General features: G+C 43.7%; 2 protein-coding genes across 5 annotated transcripts in view; both read right to left on the bottom strand.

Moving 5' to 3' along the window:
- Nucleotides 1-340: 340 nt before the first annotated feature.
- hsd17b7 (hydroxysteroid (17-beta) dehydrogenase 7) lies at nt 341-5,349 on the bottom strand. Of its 3 annotated transcripts, none has more exons than XM_056415566.1 (9): nt 5,279-5,349; nt 4,382-4,588; nt 4,179-4,271; nt 3,952-4,066; nt 1,408-1,602; nt 1,216-1,329; nt 1,059-1,115; nt 887-985; nt 341-797 (listed from the first exon to the last, which is right to left on the bottom strand). In XM_056415566.1, exons 2-9 carry the CDS (start codon nt 4,573-4,575, stop codon nt 738-740), a joined length of 927 nt encoding a protein of 308 aa, XP_056271541.1. In that variant the 5' UTR covers nt 4,576-4,588; nt 5,279-5,349; the 3' UTR covers nt 341-737. The 3 variants fall into 3 exon arrangements, with proteins under 3 accessions (XP_056271541.1, XP_056271543.1, XP_056271544.1); XM_056415568.1 differs by having other exon boundaries at nt 343-797; nt 4,382-4,548; nt 5,279-5,328; XM_056415569.1 differs by lacking the exon at nt 341-797 and having other exon boundaries at nt 896-985; nt 1,408-1,597.
- Nucleotides 5,350-5,619: 270 nt separating this feature from the next.
- Nucleotides 5,620-25,902, bottom strand: part of ddr2a (discoidin domain receptor tyrosine kinase 2a) — a 30,563-nt gene continuing 10,280 nt past the window's right edge. The window contains exons 2-17 of one of the 2 annotated variants that reach the window (XM_056415502.1): nt 23,689-23,805; nt 16,075-16,177; nt 15,186-15,417; nt 14,916-15,063; nt 14,037-14,133; nt 12,876-13,059; nt 12,536-12,785; nt 12,021-12,086; nt 11,500-11,636; nt 11,194-11,398; nt 10,845-11,098; nt 10,623-10,750; nt 9,580-9,777; nt 9,243-9,477; nt 8,447-8,596; nt 5,620-7,877 (exon numbers count right to left, since the gene is read on the bottom strand). In XM_056415502.1, the coding sequence (XP_056271477.1) occupies nt 7,746-7,877; nt 8,447-8,596; nt 9,243-9,477; nt 9,580-9,777; nt 10,623-10,750; nt 10,845-11,098; nt 11,194-11,398; nt 11,500-11,636; nt 12,021-12,086; nt 12,536-12,785; nt 12,876-13,059; nt 14,037-14,133; nt 14,916-15,063; nt 15,186-15,417; nt 16,075-16,177; nt 23,689-23,770 (2,601 nt within the window). In that variant the 5' untranslated portion in view covers nt 23,771-23,805 and the 3' untranslated portion in view covers nt 5,620-7,745. The remainder of the gene's footprint in view (nt 7,878-8,446; nt 8,597-9,242; nt 9,478-9,579; nt 9,778-10,622; nt 10,751-10,844; nt 11,099-11,193; nt 11,399-11,499; nt 11,637-12,020; nt 12,087-12,535; nt 12,786-12,875; nt 13,060-14,036; nt 14,134-14,915; nt 15,064-15,185; nt 15,418-16,074; nt 16,178-23,688; nt 23,806-25,902) is intronic. The other variant, XM_056415503.1, reaches the window with a different exon arrangement.

The raw sequence follows: 25,902 nt of genomic DNA, 5'->3' as shown, positions 1-25,902 counted from the left end.
GAGAGAGAGATAGAGAGAGAGAGATAGAGAGATGACGTCTCCGGTCGCCAAAGCCATGCTGGAGTCCTACGCGCTCATGGCCATGGTTATGGGCGCGTTCTTCATCTACTTCTGCGGGATGGTTTGGGCTTTCTGCAACCCGAAACTGAGCGAAGAGGAGGAGAAAGAGGAAGAGGAGGCGCGCGAGACCGGGAAGCCAGCAGCCGGACACTGGGGGCACGACTTCTGGGTTCGCGCGGCCCCCCCAAACCCGCCGGAGCGGAATTTCAGGTGCGCGTGCAACGATGCGCGTCTGCCGTCCCCCGCCGAGGGGCTCACGCGCACCACGTACGTCAACTTTTGGGATGACGACGACAGTCTGCTGTCAGACTGCAGCACGTTCTTCCGCGAGGATCGTGGCATTAGCAACCCAATGGGACAAAAGTGATGGAAAGTTGGTGACCTATAACCTCCACGTCCACGCGCACGCGCAGTGATATCACCCTTTACGCAGTGGATGGACTGAAAAGAAGCGGATGAGGAAACAAAACTCATTTTTATTCCTCCAAACTAACAACACACACAACTTCTTTGTTCTATAACAGGCGTGTTATATCATATACGATGCCCATAGAGTCACTGCAACTTGTTTATTTGTGCAGTGAGTTCAGGCGGCCATGTTTTGCGAGTGACCCGCATCAGGTTCTGCAGGACTACTGAGATTCTTTTGGACTCTCCTTAAGTTTCTCTCTCACGTCTCATTCCATTTGTAGCAATTTCTCAAACAACGCGTCCGATGTTTCCACGTCGATGTCCATCTGGAACAGAAGACACAAAACCTGCTCACGTACTTTAAAAAATAATAATTTCATAATTGATTACAGATTATTATTATTATTTCTTGTACCTTTCGTGCAAGAGTGTAGTTCTTTCCGAGACCTGATGTGAGGCTGTGGTACTTGGCTTGAGGGTCCAGCGATTCAGGCTTTTGCTTAAATAGCCAGAGCTGCAAGAAAGAGCAAAATTCCTGAATTAAATTGTACTAAAATGTGTATTAAAATGTAAAAATATGTTCCTACCAGGGCTTCAGCTCCGTTATACGGCGTCAGCGTGAACGTATTGTAACTCATTCTCATCTGTGATCATGAAAGAGAGACGTTTCAGCTCTGCGTGTGTGTGTGTGCGTGTGTGTGTCATTAATTTAAAAAAACATCAAGAGTTGCACTCATGACTCACGAGCCACAAGAGGGGCATGAGCAGAGTCCAGATGACGGCCGGGAAGGAGGGCAGGATGGCGTAGGTCAGGTTGGTCATTACGAAACCCGGACAGGTGACGGATGAGAACAAACCCTAGAGGGCGGGAGTCCACAGGAATAAACCGAAAGACACGGGTGATATGTGTGTGTGTGTGTGTGTGTGTGTGCCGACCTGTTTGTTGTAGCGCGTGTTGAGTGCCAGGCTGAGCAGGTCGGTGGCGTACTTGGAGGAGCTGTACAGCTGGACGCCGGCCCGGTGCTGCACGTCTTCCAGGTCGAACGCCGAGCGCTGAGCGTTGCTGGAGGAGGTCCAGATCAGCTGGGAGGCCCGGCCCGCGCGGCACAGAACCGGCTCCAGCTCCCTGATCTTGGCAAAACGACAACGGAGAACAACACAGGGTGACAACACTCTAAAATAAACACACACAAACACGCACATTGTTTGATTTGAACTAGATTTGTGTGAGAAACAGACGAGTTTACTCAGGGAAATAATGGTTCTTTAAAAGGCTTTGTGCTTCTACAAAGAACCATCACCTACTGGAGAACCATTTTGGAAATGGTGCATTAAAGAACCATCTTGTGAAGGTTCTTTGAGACAACTTTATAGGTTCTTTGAAGAAGTCTTTTAGGAAATTGTTCTTTAAAGAACCCTGGTTTGAAAGGTTCTTTGTGGAACCAGAAATGGTGCCTTCAAGAACCATTTTTTAAAGGTTCTTTGAGACACCTTTATCGGTTCTTTGAAGAACTCTTTAAGGACATTTCAAACCAGGGTTCTTTAAAGAACCCTGTTTGAAAGGTTCTTTGTGGAACCAGAATGGTTCTTTAAAGAACCCTGGTTTGAAGGTTCTTTGAGACACCTTTATAGGTTCTTTGAAGAAGTCTTTAAGGAAATGGTTCTTTAAAGAACCCTGGTTTGAAAGGTTCTTTGTGGAACCAGAAATGGTCCCTTAAAGAACCCTGGTTTGAAAGGTTCTTTGTGGAACCAGAAATGGTTCTTTAAAGAACCCTGGTTTGAAGGTTCTTTGAGACACCTTTATAGGTTCTTTGAAGAAGTCTTTAAGGAAATGGTTCTTTAAAGAACCCTGGTTTGAAAGGTTCTTTGTGGAACCAGAAATGGTGCCTTAAAGAACCATTGTTTAAGGTTCTTTGAGACACCATGAAAGGTTCTTCTCTGGCATCGCTCTGAAGAACCATTTTTGGTTCCTGATGGCACCTTCATGTTTCCGTGTGCACTTTTTTCTTCATATATCTTGTCATCATTATCCATGAGCTTTGCACTATAACACTTAATTCATAAATCCACCCGTGGCCCACTCATTTACCCACTTACATGTCGCGTAAACAGAGCGGCCATTAAAAAAAGGCCTCCTCCTATTCGGCCTCCGGGAGCTGAGGCTGCCAGCACGATTCCCCAAACTGCCTTTAGGGACTCTGGAAATAACTTCCGTGGGGCCTAATGTGCGTTTTATATTCTTAGTTGTATTTTAAACTATTGACGCCTGCATTGGGTGACCGGGGGCTTCATGCAGCAGCTGCTTAATGGCATCTTCACCCCTGTTATTAAGTAATAAAGTACCTGTGTGGACAGGTCATTACAGTGAAGGATGGATACACCTGTATATGTGTTCAGCATTCCTCTCGTCTCCCACTGTCTGGTGTTCCAAACATCCTGCAGAACTCTGTGTGACCTCTTAATCTTTAGTGCTTTGCCTCTTTCTTCCAAGGATAAATGACGAGTTCTGGTTAATGATATTCGTTATTTCAGCTTAAGTAGACTGAACAGCGGGGGAGATAACAGGGGTCGAGAGTCTGAAAGCTCACAGATGATATTATTTAGTATTTAATTTAACGAGCTAAAGAGCTGTAAACTAAGATGCTTATACGATGTTATGGTTAAATGGTATTTTTTTAAATCAGGTTTATAATTCTGTTTATTATAATTAGATTGTAATTCCTTTAAGCATCATTGTAACTGATATAACAATAATAAATATTATTATTAATATTAATACTACATATTATTATTAATATTACATATTATTATTTATATTAATAACACACATTATTATTAATATTACTTATTATTAATATTATAATAAGTATTATTAATAATAATAAGTATAATTGTATTATTATTAATAATAAATAATAATATATATGTTTTGTTGTGAAAGAGGGTTCACTTACCGTGAAAATTTCAAACGTTCCTATCTGGGTTTTTGTTCATAAGTTTAAACTCTCACTTTAATATTTTTGTTTTATTAATGAATACTATATAAACTGTACTTTACTGTCGATTTCGAGCATCTCCTTCCACGTCGAAATCTTTAAGTTTCCTTCAACTAATCAGTAACGTCAAATTCCCGCCAAAAGTTCTTGACTGTTTCAGAAGAACTTTTACCAAAAAATATGATGCGTCACATCAGCTGAAGCATAGAAGTGATTTGAGAAGGTTTCTGACTTAATACACGACAGGATCCATCTGCGAACGCACAGTCGGCAGAATACTTTGCGCGTTGACCTTACACCCAGAACAGCGCTGTTAATATTTAATGAGCCGCGTTGCTCAATGGCAGATGGATCCAGTATCGCCTATATTTATTCCATCGAGGAAGAAACAGCCGAGTAGAATTACTGCGGCTGCAGGAAAACTGAAGGAAACATGGCGTTGCATCACATTCCACATACAATATAATTAAGCAGCTAAACTCACGAGGAGGAAGTGGCCGAAGAGGTTGGTGGCGAACACGTCCTGCAGGCCGTCGGGGGTGACGCCGTCCCTCTGCGTGAGAATCCCCTCACCGGTGGTGAACATGGAGACGACGCGACTGAAATTAAGACGTCAGAATGAGCAATAGATGATCCGAGTGAGCCATTTTAATAAAAGGCGACGTTAAAGAATACAAAGATACCCGATGCGGCGCGGCCATTTTGGAGTACCTGGAGAAGAGGCCCTTGAAAAAGGCTTTCACATCAAACTGGGGGTTTGGCATGATGCCTGCGTTCAGGTAGAGGTAGTCCAGACGGTTGTACCTGCAGGGATCAATCACACATCATGTATAGGCACTTCTGTAACACACACACACACACACACACACAATAAGATTATAACCTGGCCCGTGTGGATGACAGTCCCCCCTCACCTGAGTTTGACCTCCTGTGCGGTGGTGATGACGGAGGCGACGCTGCTGGTGTCCACCTGCAGCAGGGCCACCTGGGCGGCGGGGTGAGAGGCGAGCAGCGCCGAGCGAGCGGCCTGAGCCCGCCGCATGCTCCTGCAGGCCAGGCACAGCTGGAGGCCCCCGGCGTCCTGAGAGAGGAGACGCTCGCACAGCATCAGGCCGATGCCGCTCCAGGGAGGCGACGAGGTTATTAGGGGCCGGCGATTACTTTGATTAGAGAGCAAAACAATCCCACACATGTGCACTATGACACCATGCCATGAGGGGCCAGGAGTCTCTTGACAAAAAGGATTAAAAACATGAATTAAAAAACCACATTATTAAATAAATTTGGAGAAATACAGTATGCATGCCTTAAATAATGATGTTAATGTTCAGATCACGTACTTCAGTTAAAGTTTGGTGTACAAATACTGTCTGATAGGTCTTAAGTAAAAGTAGAAACGTATTAGCGTCACAGTGTACTTCAAGCAACAAAAGTAAAAGTATTAATTTAAGCAGAATCAGACTCAATATCCATTTCAGAAAATTATATTATTATTATTATTATATATAATTATTGTTGCATGTGGATTAATGTGTTTATCCTGTACATTTTGCAACTTGTACAATTTGAACTCTTTTAAATAACTTTATATTTTAAAGTAGCAGACAAGGCGATACTTAGGTAAAGTACAAGTACCTCAAAATGGTCCAGAACTCAAGTAAAAGTACTCGCGTGGTTACATCCCACTAATATATTTAACCACTAACATTACTCAATAATACCTTGAGGAAAGGCCTCTTGTGTCATGAATTAAACTGTAAATGCCAGACTCAAAGTTTAGAATAAAAACAATTAAAAAAAATATCGATTACCTATTTGCTCCCGTCACCAAAACCACCGTATTAATATTTTCTGGTCAAAACTACACAGGAAACACTTTTTCTCCTGCCGGATCTTTTTTTCTTCCAAGCAACAAGTTCTGCATCCGGTGGATGGAGCGGTGTCGTGTACTTAGCCCCGCCCCCGCGTCGTGATTGGACACCGCGGTGACTCTCAGCCAATGAGGAACGAGATACGAGTCGGCTCATCTTGAGGCACCGCCCACACAGATTCAGATAATCAGAAGTCACGAAGAGAACAGAAAGTTCTGTTTAAATTGTTTTTGTATTATTTGAAGAGTAATCAGTAGTCATGAATTAATCAAGAGGGAGAGTTCTCTGTTAACAGTTTATTTGTAGTTCAACCCATCAATGTACAACATTTGTCTACAACGTATATAAAACCATTCTCACCGAAAACAAACAAACATTTGAGTACAAAAATGAATTAAAACTAATCATGAAATCTGCCAGGGTGCCGCCCCCAACTCATTTAAATACAAGGATTGCAAATGCAATGAAAATATGTTATGTATCCCATGGGAACGCCCAAACGTGTCTCCAAAATGAATATTTAACTTACTTTTGCTGATCTTTTTGCCCAGATTGCGAAAGAAACAGAGAGATAAGGATGAACTTCGACAGAAACGTTGAGAATACCATGCAGGAGGGTGAGAACGAGGCCTCTGATACGAGGGAAGAGCCTGTAAATACAGCTGCAGTGGCAGGAGGACAGTGGTATGCAGGATGAAGTTCAAGCTACGAGTTACACACACACACACACACACACACACACACACACACACACACACACACACACACACACACACACACACACACACACACACACACACACACACACACACACACACACACACACACACACACACACACACACACACACATGTGCTGAGGAGAAGAGGAGAGAATCCAGCACACGGCAATAAAATAAAAAAATATATAAACCTGGACTTGAGTCATTAGCTGTGTTAGCTTTCGTCAGCTAATACAAACGTATCTGAATATGAATTAGGCTGAATATTCCCATTTATGTTCAACAACAACATCTTCCCAACGATGCTGAGGTCAATGACAACAAATATGATAAACGTCAACTTAAAAAGAATGTTACTCCACAAATATATCAACAAAAACATAAACGGAACAACCACGTATGAACTTATAAATATTAATACAAAATATTGACGTTTGAGATTTAGACGTTTCTATTGGAAATACACTTTGTGTTCAACGACGGAGCTTCTTAATATTTAAGTCACACTTTATAGATCTATAATGCATTATAAAGATACTTATCATGCATTATTATCTGCTTATTGTACTATATAATTACAAGCACTCATTCATAATGATTTATAACATAAATCATAAATCATTATACAGCAGTATATAACTATTTATAAGGTCCAGTATCATAATTATTTATAATTTCCAGCCATGTAAGGGTCATAGTGTATTATATTTTCCATCTAATACACTATAATATATTTTTTATAATGCATTATCGTGAATATTAATTAATAAAACTGGTCATTGTTTTCTTTCTTTAAAGTAATAAATAATTTTACGATATTTAGTGTTGTTCTTGAAGGTTAAATGATTATTTTCTTCCCTTTAAAGTTAACAATGAACACTTAAAGTAATGGATTCAAACAATATTATAATATATTACAACTTAAAAATAAAATATAATACATTATAATCCTTGACAAGCAAACAGGACTTATTATAACTCATGACCTTACAAGTCATTAAATAATGCTTTATAATGTGTATTATTATTGTTATAAAGCATGCATATGCATGAGTGCTTATAACTATGACTTTACAGTGTTATAAGCAGATTATAACACATTATAAATATATTTATTTTGCTATGTGGACGTCATAGAAAGTGTCACCGATACTTCCATTTGTTCTAAATGTGTGGAGTTGGTCTGAGATGAAATACTTGAAAAGAAAAGAGATGCAACCGGAACGTTTCCCCCGCTACGTTCTCCAAAAGAAAACACAAGAACGTTCTTCAGCAATGAATATCAAACTTTGTAACCCGGGAAATTTTAACTCTTTGAAAATTGTAAAAAAAAAGAAAGAAAACATACATTTTAAAAAGTGCCGAATGTCACTTGAATGCTACATTTACTCTTTGAACACGTCACGACCAAACCATCGGGGGTTGGTGTATAACACAGAATCGATACTGTTGTTGTAATAATACCTGTATGTCTATAAAACATCCGATGGAGCTCAAACTGACACACACACACACACACCAAAAGTCTCTGGTTTTGTCCATCTCTGCAGAGCGTGAATCAACCAATCTCCAAAAATCGCATCTCGGAGCCCACTTCCTGTTTCCTCTGTCCTGGAACAAGATGCACCTGGATCTGAATCCTGGTCTTTATTCCATAGATGAGCAGTCTGGGAATCACTGTCTTATTTACGGCTGCCTCTCCAGGAGGGCTCGGTGTATTTCCTGGAAGGAGGGCCGCTCCTTCGTGTTCCTCCTCCAGCAGCTCAGCATGATCTTGTAGAGCGAGTGTGGACACAGCACCGGCTGAGGCAGGTAGATCTGCACGGAGGCCACGAGGTGAGCCAGGGAAAACACTCATGCATTCAAAATATACGGTACCGTTCAACAGTTTGGGGTCACTTAGAAATGTTTAAAAGGAAAGCACCGTTTTTTTCAATGAAGATAACATAAAATTATTCATAAATATACAAGTGGTGAATGACTATTCTCTGGTGTTAATGAAGTCTCGACAGAGGCGTGTAGAGGCCCATCTCCAGTGTTCTAATGGTACATTGTGTTATCGCCTTAGAAGACTAACGGAGGGGTAGAAAACCCTTAAAGACCCTTTTTATGTGAGCGCAGCTGAAAACAGTTACGCTGGTGAGAGAAGCTATAAAACCGTCCTTCCTTTGAGCCAAAAGTTTGGAGAACAAGATAAATATTTCAAATAAAAATCATTATTTATAACCTGGTCAATGTCTTGACTATATTTTCTACTCATTTTGCAATTAATTTGATAAATAAAAGTGTGAGTCTTTTTTCATGGAAAACACCAAATTGTCTGGGTGACCCCAAACTTTTGAAGGTGAGTGTATATATGTGTATTAAATGTGTGCGGCGACGCTCACCTGTCTTTTCTGGTCCCTGAAGAACTCCCCGGTGTTTTCGATCACCTGCTCGTCGGTGAGCTGGGAGTAGGGCTGCTCCTTGCAGAAGTTGAGTATCTCCCACAGGGTGACCCCGAAGGCCCACGCGTCGCTGGCCGTGGTGAACTTACCCTGCACAACACAAACAGGGCGACACGGCCATCAGCCCGGCACGCAAACACAAGGAAATAAAGGATTTAATCTCCGGAATAAAACTCTTTTTTTTACTGGTAAAAGTGGCAATTTTTAAGACTTTCATTCATTAATGCTCACTCAGCACCCCATCTTGGCATAAAAAAACAGAAATGTAAAAAATGTTGCTAATTTATTTTAAAAAAGTATTAATGAGAAATAAAATCAATCAAAATCAAAAAAGTTCATTTTATTTCTCTTTAATACTTATGAACAGGTGATATTTCAGTTTTTCTTTTTAAAATAAATTTGCAAAAAAGTCTACATTTCTGTGTTTTTCTTTTTTGATTTTAGCAAATGGCTGCAATGAAACAAAGAGTGAAACATTTTAAAGGGGTCTGAATACTTTCCTCGCCTAATGTATATTCGAATATCAATAATCTACCCCGGTTGATTTAATTTCCGAAGAAAACCTTTTTATTCTTTTCGTTTCACCTCCATAATGAATGGAAGAATAAATAAAAAAAACTGAGAAAATTCTTCAGCCTCTGTTTTCTTTCATAATTCCAAAAGCGACACGAGGCGACTGACGGACACTCAAATGCTCAAATGCATCATTTTCTTTTTTTAAGTGGCGGTCCCTTACCAGCAGGATGCTCTCCCACGACATCCAGCGTATGGGCAGCACCGCCCGGCCCTGGATGCGGTAGTAGTCGCCGCTGTACAGGTTTCTGCTCATGCCGAAGTCGGCGATCTTTATCGTGTAGTTCTTGCCCACCAGGCAGTTCCGCGTGGCCAAGTCCCGATGGACAAAGTTCAGGGAGGAGAGGTACTTCATCCCCGAGGCGATCTGCGCCGCCATGTAGCACAGACTGCTGAAGCTGGAGAGCAGAGGAGAGAAACGGGGTGTCAAAAAAACAACCCCAAAAAGACAAGGTCGCGGCCTCAAGGTCACGACCTCCCTCCTCCGTCTCCTCCCCCACCTGACGGTCGGCGCGTCGCTGAGCCGGGCCAGCTGCCCCTCGGGCTCGTGGCGGGACAGGAACTGGTTGAGGTCGCCGTTCTCCATGTACTCCGTGATCATGCACAGCGGGTCGCTGTGAATGCACACGGCCAGCAGGCGGATGATGTTCGGGTCCTTCAGACGCGACATGATCTTTATCTCCTTCAGGAAGTCGTTCCTACCGGAGGAGAGAGAAATATCAGAATTACATTCATCCATTCAGGGGAGGACATTTATATATATTTTTAGGGGCCATTTTTTGCCCCACTCACTGAAATCCAGAAGCATTTAAAAAATAAATTGTAGGCACTTTTTGAAACTTGTGAAATAACATTTAACCTTTGTTCAAAAATAATAAATATACTTATTCAGGCTTACAGAAAATGTCATAAAAATGGCAATAATAAGACTATTAGGCAATAATAAGACTATTAGGCAGTAATAAGACTATTAGGCAATAATAAGACTATTCGGCAAAAATAAGACTATTAGGCACTAATAAGACTATTAGGCATTAATAAGACTATTAGGCAAAAATAACACTATTAGGCAATAATAACACTATTAGGCAGTAGTCTACATATTCAAAGTGTTTCCTTAGATTCTTTAAACAAAAAACAAACAGAAAACATGAATCAGACTATCAAATTTAATTTGTATTCTTATTTATTTGTGGTTATTTATTGTTATAATTTTTTTTAAACAACTATTAGAAATTGTAACTTATTTCTTGGTTTTTTTATAATTCAAAATTATATTTATTGATTTATTTTGTGTACCTACCTAGTACAGATAGGACACACACAACAAAGAACAACAACAAAACGATGTTAAATGATCATAATTATGGGGGCGTTTGTTGCTCCTCTCCTAGTGATATCAGGGGCAAAATTATATTTCTTAGGGTCAGTTTTGCCCTTTGCCCCGGTGTGTTTCCGACGCTGTTTCCAAAATGTGTTTTCAGCGTCTCAGGTCCTGAACGCGGCGGCGTCGTGGTGCAGATCATCGCTCGGGAGTCGGTACCTCGCATTTTTGTCGGCGTCCGATCGCAGCATCTTCACGGCCACGAGAACCGGCTGGTCCTCTGGGATGTCGAATAAAAACTCCTTATTCATGAACTCATGCATTCCCTTCGCCTCGCACAGGTGCACCTGAAAGGAGGAGGAGGAGGATGCAACGTTTAAAAATAAATAAATAGAAAAGTGCAGAAGGAAGCGGCCGCGGAGCGAGGAGACGAGCGCCCACCTCTCCGAACTGGCCCTCTCCCAGCTTCTCCTTGAACGTGAGCATCTTGCGCGGGAACTCCTCCACGGCGACGTCCTTCCCCGACAGCAGGTCCATGGCGAGCGCGGGGATGGCGTACGTGTTGCTTCCGGTCACGCCCTGCAGGTTCACGATGTGCGCCTCGGCGTAGTGAGGGGCGCCGTCTTGGACGGCGGCGGCGGCGGCCACGCCGGCGGCGGCGGCGGCGGCGGTCGCCGCGCTGGTGGATTTGGAAGCTGCAAACGCAACGCAGAGGGAAACCGTGAGCAAAGAGGCCGATGAGATGCGGCGTGGACCACGACAGGCGGTGCTTCTGCTGTTCTCCACCTACCGGGCTCCTCCGAGCTCTGAGCAAACTCCGGCAGCTTACATATGATGCGCGACGGCTCCTGGTAGTCGGGGCCGAGGGGGAAGATGCGCTCGTAGGTGGAATTAGACTCCTGCTCGCTGATTGTGCTCGACTGGTTGTAAGCGAACGTCTCACTCTGTATTGACAAACTGGCAGTTAGTTCATCGTCCAGCATCCGGCGAGAGGCCTAGAATAAAGGATGTGGGGTGGGTTGAAGGAACACATCTGACCACCTCCCGAAATATACAGACAGGATGGAAAATGCCGTCGACGTGCATGCGAGCTCACCTTCTCCAGCATCTTCTGCCACACCTGCCGCCACAGGATGATGACGATGATGACCACGAGGATGAAGATGATGGCCACCAAACAGCCGATCAGGATCCGGGTGTTGCTGTCGTCTATTTTGTGGGTGGGGTCGTCCTCTGGGGGGGACAAGGAGAGACACCTGTTCACTGTCTGCATCCGGATAATACACGGCAAAGAGTATTATGTTAATTTTTTATTCTTTTTTATTTTAAGTTATTTTACTCCGTTTTTTGACCTTGTGAAAAACAGGAAGCTAGAATATCTTTATGGAATTAAGGAATCTGGACAATAAGTGCTCTTTACACTTCATCTCATCCCATATTCTTACTGATATGATCCATGTTTGTAGTCTTCAACCTTCTTATTCTCTTTTTCACATTCATGAAAATCCTTTTTACGGGAAAAATTAAAATCCAAACATGCAACGAAAAAAAACCACATTTCCCCACACTTTTCATCATACGTGTGCAGGTCTCCATCCATGTGGAGCGATCACTGACCTGGTTGTATGTTAGGGGGTAGGCCCGTCTTGGGTGGAGTCAGGGTGGTGTTGTACATGGCTGTATCTATAAAAAAAAAAGAGAAAAAAAGAAATAAGGGCCAGAGATAATTAGAAATTAAAGTTGTTCACCTTAAATCAGAAGGCCTCAAAACAGACCTTAATAATAATAATAAACTAATATATATATATACATATATAAATATACACACATATATATACACATATATATATATATATGTATACATATATGTATACACATATATATATACACATATATATATATATATATATATATATATGTATGTATGTATATATGTATATATGTGTGTATACACATATATATATACATATATATATGTATATATATATATGTATACATATATGTATACACATATATATATACATATATATATATACATATATATGTATATATATATATATGTATATACCCTTCAAATATGCGCCAAAATAACTCCTCCAATCCGCGCTCATGCACGCGCTTCCCGGGTCTACCTGACTGGAAGGTGACCTCGCTGAACAGCATCCAGGCGTCGGCGAAGTGGAACTGGCACTTGATGGCGCTCGCCATGTGATTGGCCAGGTTGACGGTGACGAAGCGCGCGCCCGGAGGACCCTCCTCGTCCTCCTCCGCGGGGCTGAAGGCGATCAGCGGCGCCGCCTCCCAGTCCGCCTCGGACCGGAAGTAACACACCACCTGGCGGAAGGCCCTGGCGCGCCGCGAGTGCATGTTGTTGCAGTGCACCTGTGTGCGGGGCGGAGACACTTTTAAGGATTAATAACATTATAAATGACGTAAACACACCTGGGGGAGAGCTGTGCATGGAGGCCTCACCTTCATGGTGGTGAAGTTGCGCGTGCGGTCGAACTCGAACATGATCTCCACGTATCCGCTGGGGAAGCTCTCGTTGGTCCAGCCCACGTAGTCGTACCCGGGCCACACGTTGTACACGTGGCTGTGCGTGAAGTCGTCCAGGCCGCACACGCCGTCCGTCAGCTGGCCCAAGCCCTCCGTCATGCTGAGAGACAGAGGTGTGTGTAGGTGTAAGTGTGTGTAAGAGTGTGTGTGTGTGTGTGTGTGTGTGAGAGGCAGCAGACCCAGAGGAACTTTTTTCTAAACTGAGGGCATCAACAATGTCCCACATTGTTCACAAAAATAACTTGAAATTGACAAAAGTAATAATAAATAAAAATTTACTGAAAATTAACTAATGGAAATCAGACATTGCTTTTTAAATTAGCTTCAACGGAATTTTTAAACAAATTAATAAATAATGAAAATGGCCTATAGACAAAATGTATGGTAGTCCTCGAAAAATGAATACAATATTTTACCATAGGAACATTTTAAACTAAGGTGTGTCGTCTAATTAGCAACACAGGTGTCATCAGACTTGTATCAGTCTGTCTATTTAAAAGGGTAAAAAGTTGGATTTAAAACATTTTTATTTTCATATTTATACCTATGTTTTAAAAACTATTTGTGCACACAACAGTCGTATCTATTCTTTCATTGAATTAGTCCAACTCTGTTGTCCTTGTTCCTGCTGCTATTCAAGTCAATAATATAATTATAAATATGACCACAACATCATATTTCTGTGTAAGTGCTTTTGGAGAGATGCCATAAGCACTCCTGTAAACTGTTGCACCCTTTGGCCACTAGGTGGCGGACTTGTAAAGCCGGGTTCTTGGCTGAAGGCGCCGTAATAAAGGCCATTTTCTTTTTCTCTCTGCCTCCACACGGAGCCCCGCCTGTCATGGAGGACATTATTCACCGCGGTGTATATATAAACACCACCGTCATTAACCGGAATGATTGGCTCATCATTCGGGTTTCTCTACTTCATGAGCGCAGGCTTGACTCAGCGGTCCCTGTGAGGTATTGCGCAACCCGGTAGGCCATGGCGACGGGGCCACAACAAGGTGAAGGGGGGAGAAAACACCCACAGAGGATGAGAGCAATGCACGCACACACACACACACACACACACACCTGTGGATGACGGCGCCGTCGTAGACAGAGTCGTTGAAGTAAGCGGGTAAAGCCGGCATCTGCTCTCCGACTGGAGCGTTGTACGACACCAGACCGTCTGTGAAGAAGAAGTATTCGTTTATTGAGATGAAATAACTCATAACTTTGTGTGTTATAGCAACATATTAGTTTTAAGCTCCAGCGACCAACATTTACAAAAGAGATTGAAACAAGATGCTCTCTCATCTCTCCCTGACTACACAGAAACATGGAGGTGCCGTCTGGAACCGAAAATGGTTCTTCAGAGTGATGCCATCGAAGAACCATTTATGGTTCCACAAAGAACCTTTAAAACCAGGGTTCTTTAAATAATAATTTCCTTAAAGAGTTCTTCAAAGAACCTATAAACATGTCTTAAAGAACCTTTAAAAAATGGTTCTTTAAGGCACCATGTATGGTTCCACAAAAAACCTTTCAAACCAGGGTTCTTTAAAGAACAATGTCCTGAAATAGTTATAATCATTTTTATTTAATTCCATAGTTCTTCGAAGAACCTATAAAGGTGTCTTAAAGAACCTTAAAAAATGGTTATTTAAGGCACCATTTATGGTTCCACAAAGAACCTTTCAAACCAGGGTTCTTTAAAGAACCATTTCCTTAAAGAGTTCTTCAAATAACCTATAATGGTGCCTCAACAAACTATCCTCCTCCTCCTCCTGCTCCTCCTCCTGCTCCTCCTGCTCCTTCTGCTCCTCCTCATCCCCCTCCTCCTGCTCCTCCTCCTCCTCATCCCCCTCCTCCAACTCCTCCTGCTCCTCCTCCTCCTCCTCATCCCCCTCCTCCTCCTCCTCCTCCTGCTCCTCCTGCTCCTCCTCCTCCTCCTGCTCCTCCTCCTCTCACCCAGCCATTCACAGCCGTAGAGCTCCACCCTCATGCAGACGTTCATGGAGTGGTCCGTGACGGGCATGAAGCGGACGTAGCGGGCGATGATGGGCGGCTCCAGGTCCTTCAGTACGATGTCGTAGGCGTTCCTGTTTCCCTCGATCACCTGCGGGGGTGTCAACAGACAAAACAAGCGCACCTTGAGGCGACAGAGGACCGGCCCGTGACCCCTCGATCTCCATGGCGACCGTGAACGGCATCAGGACCGCTTTTCCTCAGAGGGCTCACCTGCTTGCCCTGCCGGTTCCGCCACGAGATCCAGCGGCTGCCGTCGCGGCTGTACTTGATCTTGTACATCTGGGAGAACTCGTTGCCGATGCCCCCCGCGTGACGCCCCTGGGTGCCCACCAGGGTGATGAAGTGGAGCGAGCGCAGGTCGATCTGGAGGAACTCCTTCAGGCTGTCCGGCTCCACCGTTATCTCCGGGCACCAGGCGCCGTCGCCCTCCTCGAAGTCCAACCTGTGGGGGGTTAGAGAGGGAGAGCGAGAGAGAGAGAGAGAGAGAGGGGGTTTACAGCAGGGAAGGGGAAGAGGTTCCAGGGAGGAGTAAATAAGTAGAGCAGGACGGAGGAGAGGAAGAAGGTGAAGAGGAAAGTAAAAAGGCGAGTGCGGTGACGGATTTCAGTTCTTACAGCCGGCTATAAAAACACCTCGGTGAGGCCTGGAGTCGTAAACGTGTCTTAAAGGGTTAATTTTGGGCAATAGATCTGAATGAGGGGGGGGGGGGGGCATTGCGGGGGGGGGGGGGAAACGACGGGGTAAGCGTGTTACATCATTATCCTGATACTTACTGAAGGCCACCCAAGTTATGCAGCACACACACACAAGCACACGCACGCACACACACACACACACAGACACACACACACATGCACGCCCACATGCACACACACCTACTTGATTATGTGGCTGTAACTGATATCCCAGTGTGTGGCTTACTGCAAATAAACAGACTCAACTTTTGCAGGATCCTCCCCCCACACACACACACGCACTCACACACACACACTCACACTTTCTCTCATATACACACACAGACACACACTAATTATCAGGGTAAACATACAATGTGGCGTGTGCATAGGTGTGTGTGTGTGTGTGTGTGTAATATACATACCTGCCGTATCTAGCGGCGGTGGATTCGGACCACTGGCTGGAGGCGGAGATGTCCTCGTCCTGTATCTGCCCCCCCGACATGCCCAGAGGATACCGACACACACCTGAGACACAACAACAACAACAACAACAACTTTAAGTTTAATTATGTTGTGGATCCGCTCAGGTAGGTCAACAGGTGAGCGTCCATCCTGTTTATGTCACCCTGTATTTCACCAAGAGAGAGACTCCATTTAATGCTAAGCTAACTGTCTCACAGCTGGAGTTTCATCTGCAATTGACGGACATGTGAGTGATGTTGATTTTCAAAGTAAAAGGTTTTATATTATTACATCTTTCTGCCTCGTTTGCAGACCGGTGTACGGTAACTCAGACCATTATTTATAGAACCAGCCGCCACCTATTAAGAATATTTACTCGATGAGCAAACTCTACTTCAGGTCTATCACAACGCTTCTATTTAAGGATATTCCAGTTCCACCGCCGGCATTCGAGGATCACCACCGCACTCTGAGCACGTGCAGCTCGCCCGGGCCTCTCGGACCACCGCGGCGCCGCCGAAACATTCTGAAGCGTATGAAACGTTCGCCAGACGCCCGCCGGCATCTCTAAAGACGGGCCGACTTCATCCTGTCAAGAAAAAACCTGCAAAATGTGATGGATTGGTGCTGGATGAACACACACACACACACATACACACACACACACACACACATATCCACTCTCACATTGTGGTTGCTTTATTGAAATAATAAGTTGGATCCATTCAGTGTTTCTGCCAGTCCAAACAGTGCCGGTATCAACTACATGTTGTTACTGTGTGTGTGTGTGTGTGTGTGTGTGTGTGTGTGTGGTAAAGCTGGCAGCGGTGAACCCATCACGCCCCCGCTGTGCGGTCAATAGAAGCAATATGCCCTCTGTTTTCCTGCATGCCAGCCCTCCTCCTCCTCTCCCTCCTCCTGTGTGGTCCCCCCTCCCCCCCTCCCCCCCTCCTCTCTTTTTTCTTTCGAGATGCTAAAAAAAAAGTTAAGAGCGAAAGAAAACCTTTATCTCATTAAGACTCCGCCGGCTCGTGGCTGAGTGAGCGTGACACGCTTCATGCAGCATGGCATCGATTAACTTTTCACGAGGCTGTGAATGACTTCTACTGATTTCTGGGTGTTTCCAAGAGTTAAAATAATAATAATTAAAGGGGACTTTTCTCCCCTCGTTATCTGATTCTACAGGATCGGGTCGGTCTGGTGTTTTCGGCCAAATTTCCACTCCACGTTTGAATACTCCATTAATATCTCCCTTTACAAGCCCAACACTTTGGCCCGTGACTCCTAAACAAGTCACAAAGCCGTCAGAAACACGACATCATGCCGTTTTGCAAACGGAAATTCCTCTTTTTTTGGGGGGGACCGATGCATATTTCGGGAATGAACAGCGTCAATATTCTTTGACTCAGGAAATGAATAAATTAGTGGTACACTTTGAAAAATAACACCCTTTCAAGTGTTTTGGGGGGATGGGGGAACACATGGAATCTGATCTTTTTTTCTTCTCACTTTCAGTGGATTTAAAATCAAATGTAGGTCCGATTTTTTCTTCTTCACGTCATTCATAAACACTTCGGTACAGAAGTGGCAGACATTGCTCCTAAAAATAAAAATAAAGCATTGTGAAAACGCACTTTAATTCAAAATTGACTAATAAAATAAATTATAACTCACTAAACCTGCCACTGGGGTGTTTTAAGTTAATCAGAGCATGCAGAGATGTTGACTCGAGTCACATGACACATTTAAACGAAGTTAGACTCGACTTGGCAAAATCAAAACAGACTTCCAACTCCACTTGGACTTTAGAGTCACGTGACCTGGACTCGAGTCAGACGCGAGCCACAGATGTGATGACTTTAGCCTCGACTCGACAAAATAAAAGAGGCTTTCATGTATTTTTGGCACGCGGGTCATGTCAGGGTCGTGGGTCAGTTCACGCTGGAGTCTATTGGATATTGTTTTTTTGGTCATTTTATCCGGACCTGTCACAGCCAGGGGCGTAAAATAATAATAATTGAGAGACACATTATTCCAAATGTGCACAAAATGCTCCTAAAACCAGAATACCATCGACACAGATCACTCACATTCAGAATAATGCCCCTAATTACAGTCAGAATAGTGTAACATGGAGATAAAAGTGGAATATTAGCCTTCCTGTAAACATGGCCGCTGTGAACGCCTTACACTCATTTATTTGATTTCTGCGTCTGTGATGGCGACTTCTCTCTGAGCCGCAGGCGGAGGTCAAAGGGCGCCGGACCCGGTGAGCCCGGCCTCCTCACAGGAAAACCTTTGAGAAAGATGCCAGCAACAGCAGAGCTCCGGGTTCAAGGCCTCCTCTGTCCCTCTGCCGCGTGTTTTCTCTCCTTCTTCTTTTTTTTCTTCTCTTCTTCTTCTCTTGATCTCCTCCAAAATATTTGTTTGAAAGTCAAGAACGTGAAAATCCCCCCGACGGTTTGGGGCTGACGGCCTCCGAGATACGCTGCGCACACCAAACCAGGCGTGGATGCAACCACACACACACACACACACACACACACACTCAAGGGCCTCGTCTTGGCACAGTGACGACTTGAAGGAGTGACAAACAAAAACTCTTCCAGATGTCCACGTTCGCTTCCTCCTCCTTTCATCTCGTCCTCCCTGACCTCGGTTCGGCGCTGCCCCTCTTCCCATCGACAGAAATCGTACAAACGTTCTCCTATTACTACTATTAGCGGTGTCCTCGGTCGCACAATCGCAAAAAAACACATTATTTTAATGATAGCCGCGGCGCTCTCAGAACCGCCGCCCGACTGATCGAGTGAAAACACAGAATCGTCAGAACCTGAGTCAAGAGAAAAAGCGAAGAGCTCCAATAAAAGGGTTTAAAATCAAAATTAGGGCCGGAGAAAATGACTAGAAAAACAATATCGGACTCCAGCGTGAACTGACCCGCGACCCCGAAATGACCCGCGTGCTCAAAACACATGAAAGCCTCTTTTATTTTGTCGAGTCGAGGCTAAAGTCATCACATCTGTGGCTCGCGTCCAGGTCACGTGACTCCGGTAAAAAGGCCAAGTCGTGTCGAACGTCGTTTAAATTTGTCATGTGACTCGAGTCAACATTGCTGAATACTCAGATTAAGTTTTAAAAAAACGCCCCCGTTGCAGGTTTATTGAGTTTTATTTTAGTTTATTAGTCAATTTTGAATTAACCCTTGTGTCGCCTTCGGGTCAATATGACCCGATTCAATGTTTAACCCTCCTGTTACCTTTATATTTACTAACATATTTTACCCTTGAGGTCAATATGAGCCCAGCTATTAAAATCTCCAGAAAATTATTAGAATTAATATTGTTTTCCAAGTTTAAGTGTGAGGTACTTTATGTTTGTTTGTTGACTCCCGAAAGAACACCGACATTAAACATTGAATCGGGTCAAATTGACCCGAAGGCGACAGGAGGGTTAAATATTGAATCGGGTCAAAATGACCCGAAGGCAACACAAGGGTTAAAGTGCATTTTCACAATGTTTTTTGGGAGCAGTGGCTGCCACTTCTGTACCGAAGTGTTTATGAATGACGTAAAAGAAGGAAAAAAATCTGACCTACATCTGATTTTTAAAACCACTGAAAGTGGAAAAACAAGATCAGATTCCATGTGTGAGACACATGCGCACCACAAATATCATATTTGTAGCCTTCGTGGAAATGACGGGATGATTCTATGAATACAGTGACACACACAATGCAACATACCCAGTTGGGAAAAAACACTGACATAATTAATGAAAAGCGTCTTCAACCACATCCTGCAGGGAGTCAGACGGGTTTCGGTGTATCGTGTGACCGCTCCTCGAAATGTTGGCTTTCCGCTGTGTTTGTTTATCTGCCCGGCCCACTCAGGGCTGACCCCTGGGGTGAGCCGTGGGGGCAGGCGGGAGACAGATTTTTACCCCTCTACACACACACTCACCACCAACCTTCAAGCTCAACATTTGGCCCACGGTATCTAAAAATATCGCCCCAGAAAAAAAGGTGGAAAACTACCAGCCTTGTGTGGTTGTGGAGCGACGGAGCGAGATGAAGGACTCACGGACCGATCCTTCTCTCTCACCTCTCGGTTTTTACCGCACCCCTTCGACTCGACTGAAAGGCAGGTTTGTTCTGTCGTGTTTGCTGACCAACCGCTGGCCTCGACTACATTTACACACACACACACACACACACACACACACAGTCATGCATCTGCTACATTATACCTGTCCATCAAAGGGCAGCTTTAGTTGTGTTGTTGCTGTCAAGGATTGCGGGTTTTCAGATCCTCTGGAGTCGGTTGCTTTATAGCTGCACTCGTCAACAATGAATTAAACGACTACTTCAATAAAATATGGTCCTCAGGTTACAGAGTTATTATCAAACGGTTCTACAGGTTTTAATCTGCTCCGTGGAGACGTTTTTAGCGCCCTTTAGCTCATTGTGTCGGTTCATTCTTAGCTAACGAGAACACCGTTTTTAATTTCAGGTGATTATACACAATATATACGACTAGCTGCCAGATAATTATTTCGCTCTGGAACTGGCTGACAGTAAAACAGAGATAAACGGAGAACACACATTGGACTTATACCCCCTTTTCAACCAAAAGTTGCATTCAAATGTTGTTTTGTTTAGCGTTAGCTATTTTTTCCGTGATGTGTCACTAAGGTTACGAGGTTCGGTGCTTGAGCCGATAAATACCTGCGAGTTCTGCAGAGTAATTTTGGTCTGGGGGTAAAGCAGATTGCAACCTCTCCCGCAAAAACCAAAAGCCAGATGTTTGGGTTTTTTAGGCCGAGTGGGAAAGAAGTGTTTACATCCATCAGGACGTATAAATAGACGACATGTTAACTGTCACCTCAAGAACTCTAAAAGGTAAATAACGTGTGGAGTCAGTTCGTTAGCCACGTCTCCCGGAGAGGTACGGTGCGTTCGAATGTAGCGGCGGCCATTTTGAATGCGTAGCACTGCAATTAGCAAACTAGCTGGCTGACTAGCGGGTTAACTGGCTAGTTAGCTCGAATGCTAATCCCGCTAACAGCTCTCTAACAAACCAACAACACTCGTCATTTCCTTTTGTGCGAATCCAACATTCAGGTGAAACTTTATTTATGTGGGTTTACCTTTGGGATAACACCTTAAAATGTGTATCTGCGATGTAGCATAGTATTAGCGCTAGTTTAAAAAAAGTTATCACTGGTAATTTCTTCTTTTAAAAGCTACACAGTCTCACTTCGACTTTGGGGCGACTGTCAGTGGTTAGCAGGTCTGTCTTTCTATCAGGGGGTTGGCGGTTCAATCCCCGCCCTAGTTGATGTGTCCTTGAGCAAGACACTTCACCCTGAATTGCTCCCAGTAGCTGCAGTGTGTGTGAATGTAACATGTAAAGTGTCTTTGAGTAACTTAAAAAACACGATATAAATGAAATGTATTCTTATTTTTAAAGTCAAACGTGTGATTTTCATGATTTAAAGAAGCCGTTCTGATATTCATTCATTTTCTCACTCGATCGTTCATTCAAGGTGAACCACCTTCCCAAGAAGACGCCCACACAACAACAGCGCTGCTCATGTCCTCCCCTCTCCAGTGAAATAAAGTTCTCCCACTCACGAGTGAAATGGGAAAGACAGGGATGGTATAACTCCATTGCTTGGGAATTTTAAACAGGGGAAAGTTGGCACCGCTCGGGATCTCAGCTCCACTAAATTCAGCCATGAATATTTCCAGACCGTGGAGAAGAAGAAAAAAACGACCCTCTTCTCGAAAGCACGAGACGGAACTATCGGTGGACGTATCCGGCCTCCGTCCATTAGAGCAGGTTGAGATTTGAGCTTCTTTTTTTGTGTGGAATTGTAATAATCGCCGGTGGTTTCTGAGTGAAGAAATCCCTGAGCTCGAGAATGGTGAACTTGTTGAACTTTGACCACGATCAGATGCACAAACAGTGCTTTCAATAACTTATGAGTGGTCAAACACACACACACACACACACACACACACACACACACACACACACAGAGAGAGCTTGGGAGAAAGACAGAGCGTGTTTCAATGGACTTTCCTGCTGTCAGAATGTCTGGTATGCATTAGCCACAGACTCCAGTGGGATAGCTTGATCCACAGTATGCGTGTGCGTGCGGGTATATGCATGCGAGCAGACACACACACTCACACACACACACACACACACACGCAAGTCAGTCACTCCCACATGGATCAAACACGCAAATTCTCAATTAAATGTGGTTGAGAAGATGCCTCATATTACATTACATTACATTACATGTCATTTAGCAGACGCTTTTATCCAAAGCGACTTACAATAAGTGCATTTCAACCTAGAGTACAAACTAAGAACAACAAGAATACAGGAAGTAACATTTCCTCAACATAGTCGAACTACAAAAGTACCATAAGTAAGTGCTATCTAAGTGCCACTGAAGTGCTAATCTGTGTTTTAATCCAGATATAGTCGGAAAAGGTGTGTTTTCAGTCTCCGACGGAAGATGTAGAGACTTTCTGCTGTCCTGATGTCAGTGGGAGCTCGTTCCACCACTGAGGAGCCAGGACAGCAAACAGTCTGGAGTGATTAGGTTCCGACAGCAGGAGGAGGCACGATTTGCTGTTTGCCGGAGGCGAAGCGTGTGTGGGGTGTACGGTGTGACCATATCCCGGATGTAGCGGGGCCCGATCCGTCTAGAGCACGGTACGCCAGGACCAGTGTTTTGAAGCGGATGCGAGCAGCCACCGGTAACCAGTGGAGAGAGCGGTCATATAAGTTTTGGTGCTGAATGCTGAGAGATCGAAGATCCTGAACACAATGTTGTAAGTACATCTGGTTAAATAGGCCAGAAATGTAGCTATAAATATATATGTATATGTATATATATGTGTGTGTGTGTGTGTAAGGAGGCATATGCATGAAAGTAACCACAGCATGCACACTTCTATAAACACTGTGATCTCTATCTCGCTCACCCTCTTTATTTTTCTTTCCTCACGTTTTAAAATCTCCTTCAGAAACTCTCAGCTTTCTCTCGCACTTAAAAAAAAAAGTACTCGGTTTCCTTCGGCACGAAGAACGAATGAATGACAAACAGGGAAAGCCAGGTTTTGAGTTTGTTTACGCAACAAAATAATTCTGGGAAAATTAAGGATTTCAAGGTATACTCTTTTGGAAAGCAACTGCTGTTAATCATCATTTGTTGTTTGTTTTAATGTATTTTATATTCAGTACTGTTAACTGAGAAAGAAAGAAAACAATCCTGTCATCATGACCTCATGTCTATTTGTATTTTTATAAACGCTGAGAAAATAAAATAGGAGTTTTATAACAGTGTAGAATGTAATCTCAGTAGTTTTATTTTGAAAGTGGAAGCGGGGTGGAGGGAGGAAGTGGAAGCCATTTCAGCGTGACCTCCGTTGAACCCCTCTGACAAAAACATTAATATTAACATAAAGTTTTGATCTGCGCACATGTGACACTCACTTATCCTGTGTAATTATATTAATTTGTATCCATGTATTTATATGGGGCGGCGGCACTGACCTGGGTTGACCTGCGAGGTGACGGCTCCGAGCAGGTGGAGCAGGATGAGCAGCAGGAAGTGGCCGTCCCACAGGTGCTTCATCCCAACACACACGTGCACAGAGACAGACTTCCAATCTGAAAGACAAGACGGGCATTCGGTTACGCAACACACAGTTTTTAGACGTAGTTTGACCGCGAGGCTGAAAAAGCGCGTTGTGTTCGAGGAACATTTCATTTTTATATTCGCTCCTCTGGACTCATGAGAACCGAGCATTTGTTTGATATATACGAGGGGAAAATAAGAGTTTAATTTGAAGCATGTTTTATTTTCAGTCAATAAAAGACACAATAATTGCCACCAAACTGAAATGTCCATTTATTTGGTGCTTTATCGCTCTATGAGAGAAGGCCTGTTAACCGCGGTGATATTTCTATATCAACCAAACGCGCCTCCAGTTCATATGCAATTAAAAAAATAAACATTTCAAACTTTTGAATTTTTTAATATTACTCACTAATTGTAGGAACAAATGATGCACGAATAAATGAAGGAGGGAGGAGAGAGACGCTGAGTCACAGACATGACTTCAGCTGCACAGACGCAGCGCCAACAACTGACCGCTGAGTCCAACCAGTTGAACTGTTTCTGTCCACATTGTATTTGAGATGTAGAGTTTAAAAACAGAAACACAGATAAACAAAGAAATGCATAACTGTCCTTATTAAATATTGACAACGGGATGTTTTCAGTGTCATAGCACGAGCCTCCACCTGTGTGCTTCGCAGCGTGGTGTATTATCTACTTTTACTGCAGCTCAAAGTCTCCGTTAAATACCTGAGGTGAGTTTTATTGTTGCTTATGTCAACGAAATGTGGAGCACATGAGACACTTTGATGTAGGTAGAGATAAACCTAGAAATCAAGTGATTTAAAGAAATTGCTACCTCTAAGTTTAGTAAAATGCTATGTGTTCATTTCGCTGCTTTCCATCTTTATCGTCGTGCAGGGGACCGACGGTGCTATACAACTCCAATGTAAATACTAAAAGACGTTTAACTGAAAAGCAGGTTTACACAAACCCAATTACACATGACACAAAACAAAACTACCAGAGCACTGTGAGAATTTTCCCAGAGAGACATATCGGTGTGTGTATCAGACATTTCCTGGTCTTCGTCAGCGGCCAAAAACAACTAACAGAAGGATCAGCGGCCTGCTGCTCGGCGGTCGATGGGAGGCGACTGGACTACCGTACAGGCCTCCATTCACACGCTGTTCCATCTGATGGCAGGGACTGGGCAGTATTATTCCTAAAATATAATCTTTGGTTGCTTGTGTTCAACAGGGGGTTTCCACCAACAGTAGTGTTGTCTGCTCCACTTGACCTTTGACCTTTTATGAAGGGCAGGTCCACATGTGCCGCTGCCTTTGGGAAACAAACCTTGACCTGTAGATTTTGAGCAAATGGTAAAAGTTTTTTTTTTTTGTGTGAAGATACCTGTTCCTCTACTTCCAGGCTACAATGATTGGACGTGTCCTATCTGGAAAATTTCGGGGAAAAAACGAAAGATATTTAAGGAGTTTTTTATTCTCCTCCGAAACATAAATCGAGTCTCTTGAATTCAACGCTCAAGTGGTCCGTTGAATAAATCCTGCAGTCAAATCAACCTCCAATAATCTCGTGCGAGCGGCGTTGCCGGTCCGCCCGCTGAATATCGTGACACTCCTCAGGGCCTGACTCATTTCATTGTGCCTTAACGCATAATCTTACTGCTTTTCTCACTCCCATTTCCTGCAGCTTCAGATTACAGCCACTTCCCAGCGAGACGCCTTCCCTAAGCTCTTAACTCCTCTCGGCTTCTCCTTAGCTAATGAAACACAAACACCCGATGGCCTGTGTGCGCATGGAAGTCCAAAAATGTGTTTACCGTGAGCGTTTATGTAAAGGTCGCTCGTGTTGCATCGACTGACCTTCTCGAGACTCTTGAAGGACCGTAACGTTTTCCTGTTTTAGCCCATTTACTGCAAATCACACTCACTTTGCATCACCGCTCACCGTTTACCAAAATATGCCATGAACTGAGGATGTGAGTCAGTCTCTGAGTCTTAAATATCTTTGGTCCGGATTGACTTAAATCCCCTAAAACGACTGTTGTGACATGCATGGTTTCCAGAGGATGAATTATCTTGACTTTTTAAGAATTTCCACTTAAGTCCACGATGAAGTGCAGG

The sequence above is a fragment of the Pseudoliparis swirei genome, chromosome 5 (assembly GCF_029220125.1).
Source record: "Pseudoliparis swirei isolate HS2019 ecotype Mariana Trench chromosome 5, NWPU_hadal_v1, whole genome shotgun sequence".
In the NCBI taxonomy this organism is placed as follows: Eukaryota; Metazoa; Chordata; class Actinopteri; order Perciformes; family Liparidae; genus Pseudoliparis; species Pseudoliparis swirei.
This window is presented reverse-complemented; position numbering and strand designations above follow the sequence as displayed.

Coding starts and splice junctions, on each gene's coding strand:
- hsd17b7 (XM_056415566.1), bottom strand. CDS start 4,575: ATGCTGTGCGAGCGTCTCCTCTCTCAGGACGCCGGGGGCCTCCAGCTG. Junction 1,330..1,407: donor ACACGCGCTACAACAAACAG/GTCGGCACACAC, acceptor CCCGCCCTCTAG/GGTTTGTTCTCATCCGTCAC. Junction 986..1,058: donor ATAACGGAGCTGAAGCCCTG/GTAGGAACATAT, acceptor TCTTTCTTGCAG/CTCTGGCTATTTAAGCAAAA.